Here is a 7,899-nt window from a genome sequence, read left to right as displayed (position 1 = left end):
CCAGTGACATATATAATAGCCTACATGTACAGTGTATCGGTTTTGTAACTTGTTTATTTAAGGTTAGTGACACAAATGTCTGTTTACATCCAGTAAGCTTGATACTGTGCTTTGTTGAACTTTGGGGTATTTTTCCCTATTCCCAGAAGCGAAAGAAACATTCTGATTGGCCAACTTTATCTGGTGCATCTAATACCTTTGCACAACAGTAGCTGAGGAGCTCACTCTACCTTAGACATCGATCGGCGACGGTAAAAGCAAGTAGTGCTCTTGTACACATCATTTGTCGATATGTTCTCGTGCAAATTTGTTCTCGGAGGGATTTTGATGGCTGCAATAGGTGACTTCCTAGCCTTTAAGTTGTACCCGGAGGGAGGCTCCAGATTTCGCTGGACATTCCATCAGATGAAAGGTAACTTGATGAAATTCCAAAATTTCACTCACAAACTCGCGGATATGTTTTGCAACGATCCTGAACAATGCAAGAATGCTACCGATGAATTTTTCATGATCGCTGCCAGTCTCCCCCAGGACGTTGTGTTGCAGTTGGCAGACTTAATGAGCAAGTTTGGTGAATCGTCCAAACAACAGGAAGGCGGAGAGGTTAATCGGAAGCACACTGAAGCCAAGAGAGCGGCTGTCAGCTATTCAAACGGAGAAGTTCAATTCCAAGGCGATCCAAAGAAAGGAGAAACCGTCATAAAGTCGCTGAAGTTTTCAGGTTACGATGAAAATAACCTTTGTGACCTCATGGAGGGGATACCCCCGGAGGAATATGATGTAACAGTCGACGAAATAGCGGAATTGACCAACATGCCGGAAAAACTCAAAAAAGTTATCAAAAGAGCTAAGAACTTTTCTGGTGGAAAAGTGCAGGCGGTTAGAAGGTTGCAATTCAAAACGGAAGATGGAAACTTGGTTTTTGGCCGAGTGGCTGTTATTCGCAGGGGCAAGCTGCTTGATATGGCTTACTCGCTTCACTCTGTGGCGTATGAACTCGCGCCGCGCCAACGCAGACCTGAAAACGCTCAGAAGTTGGAACAGTTTTCCGAAAGCCTTGAGGACGGCGAGGGCGGCCGGAAGGAGTTCCAGGAAATTTCAGTTGAGCTAAGAGACGATTTTTTGGCGTTCTTCCATAAACAGGCTATCGAGGGGTTTGTTAAGCATTGCGACTTCGTGCTAAAGGCACTGAACGACGACAACAAAGATGCTGAAATTCTTCAACATATTGGTGTTAGCAAAGATGGAAAAGCTGTGGAAGAGGACAAGATAACTAGGGACTGACGGCTGGGAAAAAATTCTCAGAGTTGTTTAGGTGTCGTTGGTTCGACACTGCATGGTAGTCTTTTTATTTAGACCCAATATTTCTTCCATGGGAAGAAAAACGTATGTCAGTGATACTAACCGTAGATCGAAGGATTGTGCAAAAGTTATAACTTTAAGCACCTTAGATAGTGATTTGAAGTAAATTAGATGCCTATATTGATCATTTGACCAGGATGACTAGTACATCGTTAACCATGTGAGTCTCTTTTTCTCGGAAATGGTATAGGGGCTGGTCACGCTTGATGTTTCCCTAGCGAAGAAATGGATAAAAATGGTTACCCTCTGTCCACAGTTCAGAACAGACTGTAGGCAATCAAGTGAAGTTTTGTTCATTAGACTATAATTAATTTCTACATTTCAGTAAAACTTGAAAGGTGTACTTACAGTACATTGCATGACACTGGTTGTTTTCTTTATTGATAATTTTTTTTTCCTTTATTAATCGGGGCGGGTTTCACATTGCAGTATTTTGTGGTAGCTCCCGTTTTCAGATTGTGCGTTACTTGAGTAGCTTTCCTTTCGCAGAATGCCATTATTACCTTATTTGGTCGAAAGGTGATGTGTAAAATGGATCAGTATGATACCTATTCTTTTAAACAGTGATTTTTCGACAGCATTTTTGTATTTGTGTGTCTGTCGATGTCGCGAGGACAACCGCATCTTGCTCTCTTCTTTTTGGTTACCGACAATAATTCTATTATTTTTGTTGATAGTTTTTTCGTTTACTATTACCGGGTTAGGTAATCATGATTTTGTCTTGCTACTTTACGGAACGCAAAAGCAAAATAACACAACACTCAGGCTTCCTGAAAATATGTTTTTGATCGGTTTATCGGTTTATCCATTAAGCACGCCCGGTTGTATTTACTGAAAATGGAATCAAGAACGAAAATCCTAAAACAAAAAGAATTCCCTAAATGCATGCTGATGAAGTCGTTTCTTAGTGTCGTTAGCAAATGAATGATAATACGTAAAATGCTCCAGTAAAGTTATGAAGTAATATCAAACATGAGGAGACGCTGTGTTTCATCACCAGATGAAATACCGAGAAAGGAGTTGAAAATACGACGCGCAGCGGAGTATGTTTAACGAACTTCAAGGTGTTTCATCGGGCGATGACACACTGTGTCGATGCTTGATATTACTTCTCAAATAAAACGATTTTTTTACCAGAAGAAATAAAGGATGCAAAAATTAGCAGTTTTTCATCTAATTCTAAACACTTATCAAACGTTAATTTCCTTTGTTTTTTCTTTATGAATTATTGATGAGTTTGAGAAGAAGATATCAAACAAACTTCATCAAGGAGCCGGCAGGAATTGCATTAAAACTTGAAAAGATTCGCCCCAACTTTTTCAAGTTTCAGTCCATGTCAATCCTTGTCATCTGTTGAACAAAGGACAAAAAACAGTTTCAGTGCCTAAATATACCGGTAGTCTTAAATAACAAAACTAGACTATAAATTTTGACATTCAATTTATGCGAGAAACGTTTTAGCTTTTTCAGGGGCACCCAACGAGAATGTAGTTCAAAACCACTTAAATAAAGCATTGTTGAACGTATTTTAGTATTTAAACGGTAGATATAGGCATATTTTTATCCCCTAAAATTTTTTCATCTGTTCGGATTTCCTAGCTGAAAGTCTAGTGATCCAATGACCACCCATAACTTGCATTATCGTCTTTAAGATACAAAGTTCGTCATTTTCCTTTGTCCCGAATAAACCAACTCGACGAAAATGGATGTCCCACTTTCAATCTTTGCACTCGAATGAACCCCTTAATGAACAGCAGGAGGCAATTATAGATGAGTTGCAGAATTCAAAGGATATTACGACACGATCTCACTCCTTGGATTACCTCATCACTGAAAGTGAAATTCGCACTGCAGCTGGAAAACTCAAAAACAACAAATCTTCTTTTTCAGACAAAATCAAAAACGAAATGATCAAATCTAGCCTAAACGAATTAATGCCTGTTTATCTAAAACTATTTAATACGGTCCTCGACTTAGGAACTATGCCCCAAATGTGGTGTGATGGCCTCATTACACCAATTTTTAAATGTGGTACTAAAAGCGATCCATCAAACTACCGTGGAATTTGTATTTCCAGTTGTATTGGAAAACTATTTTGTTCAATTCTCAATCAGAGACTTCTAAAGCACGTTGACTTAAATAATATACTTCACAAGTCTCAAATTGGTTTTCTAGCAAATAATAGAACAGCAGATCATGTCCTCACACTTCGAACATTAATAGACAAATATGTCCATTGTCACAAGGAGAAAATATATGCGTGTTTTGTTGACTTTAGGAAAGCCTTTGATTCGGTTTGGCATGATGGGCTTCTCTATAAGTTATCTAAGATCAATGTCCAAGGAGGACAACCGCATCTTGCTCTCTTCTTTTTGGTTACCGACAATAATTTTATATTTTTGTTGATATTTTTTCGTTTACCATTACCAAGTTACGTAATCATGATTTTGTCTTGCTTCTTTTCGGAACGCAAAAGCAAAATAACACAACACTCAGGCTTCTTGAAAATATCTTTTTGACCCTCTTTAACCACTCTGGTTTAAACAGTAAATGTTTATTTCCAGGTTTTATTCATTGAAAAGGCAATCAAGAAGGAAAATCCTAAAAAAAATAATCCTCTAGATATACGCTGATTTAAAATTGCTACGTCACAACGATATTGCTGTTTTAGGTCAACTCTGGGCTGAAGTCATTTTTTAGTGTCATTAGCAATATTCTTGATACATAAAATGCTCCAGTGGAGTTACGGAGAGATGTATAAAGCATGAGAAACACAGTGTCAAATGCTTGATATTACTTCTCAAACAAAATGATTTGACCAGGAGAAATTAAAGATGCAGTTATGAGCAGTTCCTCACCTAATTTCCAAACACTAATAAAACATTTGTATTTTCTTTATGGATTATTGAGGAGTTCGAGATATCAAACAAATTATCAAAACAAATTTCACAAGGGAGACAGGAATTGCTGCATTAAAACTTGAAAGTTTTTAAGTTTCAATCCATGCCAATCCTAGCCATCTGTTGCATCAGAGGACAGGAAACAGTTTCCATGCTTAAAGATAGTCTTAAATAACAAAACTAGACTATTATTTTTGACATTCAATTGATGCGAGAAAAGTTTTAGCTTTAAAAAAACATAGAAAAAAAATACATTTGAACAAGACACACAAACGAAAAAAACTTCTGCAACGCGAGACGTTTTCTTCTTGCCTGGCAATTTTTTAAGCGAAAAACAAAACAATAATTATGTATGAAATGAGATAGGAAATCTATTTAATTCCCAGTTAACAAAACTTTGTGATCTTGATCTTCGATCTTCGACGAATCCTAAATTCCAAGTAATTTTTTTAAACATCAAGAGAAAAAAAAATAAACTGATTGAATTTACAGTTTAAAAGGTTCGGTTTTAAATACCTCTCCCTTAACCAATCTTAGTGATGTCCATCGCTCAAAAGTCGTCAATTATCTTACATATTTCTCTCTGCCAATAATTACGAATATGCCAAAAACTGTTTTCTCTGTTTCCCGTGTCACTTTTTATAGTTAAAGAAATCTTATCATTCTGAAAACATGTGCTCTATGCCCTCGATTTGTCCCGAAAGTGTAACCTTCAACATGAGGGGTAACGTTTTGCGTTGAATGGTGTGTGTGTGTTTTTTTTTTAATTGAAATAGCCATTTTGATTTGAACGGTATGATGAATATGTAATACGTGTAATGCGGCAGGCGAAGTAATTAATTTTTGAACCCTGCTGCGTTTGTTAAGTAAATGAACAATAACTCACGATCTTTAACTATTAAATAATCGCATTTTAACAGCTACGATTAACTTGTACGTGCTTCTTTGACGCAATAACTGAAAATTTATGCATTGCTAAAATGGCTTTTCGTTTCTAGAAATGGTTTTATCAAAGAACAAGATAACTAAACCAACACGCTTGCGTTTGAAGATAAGAGCTTTCGTTGTTGTTTTACCTTTTTATGAAAAAAATAATAGCAAAAAAATCTCTTTTTTCGTTCCAGCGACTTATTGGAGTGGCAAAGCTCGAGTGGGCAGGTGGAGTTCGAGAATGGGCAATTTTCCGTTTTAGAAAACATCGGTATTCTAGATTCTTCTTCTTATGCCCCGTCTTGAGCAGTAAAGGTAAAAAAATCTGTTTTCTTTTTAGCTTCCATTTTAACGATGAGTTGGCTGCGTAATATAAGACTTCCTTATTGTACTCCGGCATACGTTAGGGCCTGTGCATGGCAAAACGTCACCCTTACTTTAAAAGGTACGTTTACCACACGCTGAATTTCAGAATGACAGTAGCAGAAGTAAGTGCTACTAAAGACGAGCACGATAAACAAAACTTTTGTCAAAATGTAACAAAATTCAAACAGCGGGAACAGCCACCATAGACATGCACTTCCATGGTACCTGTTCCCCGGGGGAGGGGTACTCAGCAAATGCTTACATGGAGAGGCTCCGCCACGAGGTCCAAACCCTTACCTTTTATATACTATTTTTCACGAAAAAGGTACCCCTTTCACATATCTTGTTTAGAACTTTGCATTTCTTTTAACTGCTGTAAATGCACTGCCTTTAAAATAGGAATCAATCACAAAAATAGAACGTTTTCTCGACTTTATAAAGCCATAAAATTCATCTGTTAGCTCTTTTGGGCCCTTACACAGACCCAAATGACAGTTTTACCTACCCTTTTATATACTTCAGCTAGTGAAATCCCTACCTTTCATATACCTGAAGCCTGAAAAAGGTACTACCCCTTTCGGGCGGAGCCTACCCTTATAGGCCATCACTGGGAGTACCCCCCACCCCCCGTACCTGTTCAGAAGCTTTCATTTCAATGGTCACGCCTCATGGCTGATTCCATTTCCCGACCTTGGACTCAAAGCTAGAAACCCCTTCTACAGCGGTATAATAAACAGCAAACCATCAGGAAGATAATGATGGTATAGTTAGCTTTCAAATCATTTGGAAAATTGCAAAGGGAGAGCCAATGCAACTAGTACACATTTCTACAGTTTTCCTGCAGGTCGAGACTACAGAAGAAAGGTCCTTTAGAAAACAAAGTGCATGACACTTTCAAATCCTGGACTGGAACATTAAACAATATTGATTTGCATGAACTACAAAGAAATTCTTAAAGTACAAAGTGAAATGACGTGCAAAGATGTGCTTCGGCCACTTGCTTAAGCATTTCTTCATTTTTCGGGATTTTTTTCAGAATTGGTCAGAACTTGACATTTATCTTGATGGTAATACTAAGAGATTTTAGCTAGCTTAAGACGTGAGAAAAACAACCCAAAAAGTTGTAATAGATAGATGTGGCTAAAGCCTTCCCTTTACGTGCTTTCAGTTTAAACGAATTTGAGTTTGTTTTGTTTTTCGTAGTTTGAAAAATTAGTTTCCTTGATCATATCAGTTTAGTCTTGCGTCTTCAGTGGAGGGTGAATGAGCCAAGGAGCAGCTGTTTTCATCAATCAAAGAGCTTGATAAAAATAAAAATGATAAATGATAAGAACTTCATTTCATAGAGATGGTAAAGAAGTCTCCTCCAAGAACAGAAAGCTAGTGGGAGACAATTTGACCAAACTACAATGGCAATAGACTCCTCCGCACAAGCTATACATGTCGCCCTTATTATAATATCAAGTTTGGCATTCTTTGGAAACTCATTAGTTTGTGCCCTCTTCTCAAAAAATAAAATTCTGCTGAAGAAATCTTACAACGTGTTTCTCCTGATCCTCGCTATCACAGATTTCCTCACCGCCTTCGCTGTTCTTGTGTCTTCAGTGGTAGTTTTAACTGGCTTATTTCCCGGAGACAGCAATGCGATAGCGAGCGAGATTTTTTGCCGCGCGTTTTGGTCAGGCTGGATTTTATTTACATTAAGCGACGCTTCAATGTACATTTGTTTGGTGCTAACTTACAAACGTTGGTGTGCTGTCGTAAAACCTTTAAGCTACCAGACTAACTTTGAGAAGCGGCGCTTGGTTGGTACGTATGTGGCTATCTTGTTCATCGCGCTTTTCTCGACATTGCCGCGACTTTTCGAAGTCAGCTACGACGAACAACACCTTGAGAGCCTTTGCTGTGCTTGGAAAGCAATTTCTGGAACTAAAAGACAGTACATGGCTCTTATACAATTTGCGCTAAACATTGCGTTCCCTTTAGGAGTCATGATAGGCATTTATTGCCACATTCTCTACAAAACAAGGCTGGGCAAAAACCGGGTCTTACCTAGCGACCGAGCCTTGCGCAACCGGCAAGGCAGAACTAGGATGGTGAGGATTGCATTACTCTTCATGCTGTCATGTTGGATGCCATATCAAGTGCTGTACGTCCTGTCCATGCTCGGTGTCACGCAACTCAGCTCCATCACGTATCATTGGACCACTGCTTTGGTGTTCGTAAGCTCGTGCGTTAACCCATTTATATATGGAGTCACAAATCATACCTATCGCCGAGGATACTTTGAAATTGCGTTAGGTTGCTGCCCAGTCAAAGTGCATGGTTTTTTGTCTCGTCA

At 38.4% G+C, this 7,899-nt stretch overlaps 1 protein-coding gene across 1 annotated transcript; it reads left to right on the top strand.

The window, feature by feature from the left end:
* LOC140922423 (uncharacterized) lies at window positions 1–1,939 on the top strand. The gene has a single exon (XM_073372410.1). The coding sequence runs from the start codon at window positions 292–294 to the stop codon at window positions 1,282–1,284; it is 993 nt and encodes a 330-aa protein (XP_073228511.1). The 5' UTR covers window positions 1–291; the 3' UTR covers window positions 1,285–1,939.
* Window positions 1,940–7,899: the final 5,960 nt, after the last annotated feature.

The sequence above is a fragment of the Porites lutea genome, chromosome 13 (assembly GCF_958299795.1).
Source record: "Porites lutea chromosome 13, jaPorLute2.1, whole genome shotgun sequence".
Classification (NCBI taxonomy): Eukaryota; Metazoa; Cnidaria; class Anthozoa; order Scleractinia; family Poritidae; genus Porites; species Porites lutea.
This window is presented reverse-complemented; position numbering and strand designations above follow the sequence as displayed.

Excerpts from the sequence above, each read along its gene's own strand:
- LOC140922423 (XM_073372410.1), top strand. The coding sequence starts at position 292 with ATGTTCTCGTGCAAATTTGTTCTCGGAGGGATTTTGATGGCTGCAATA.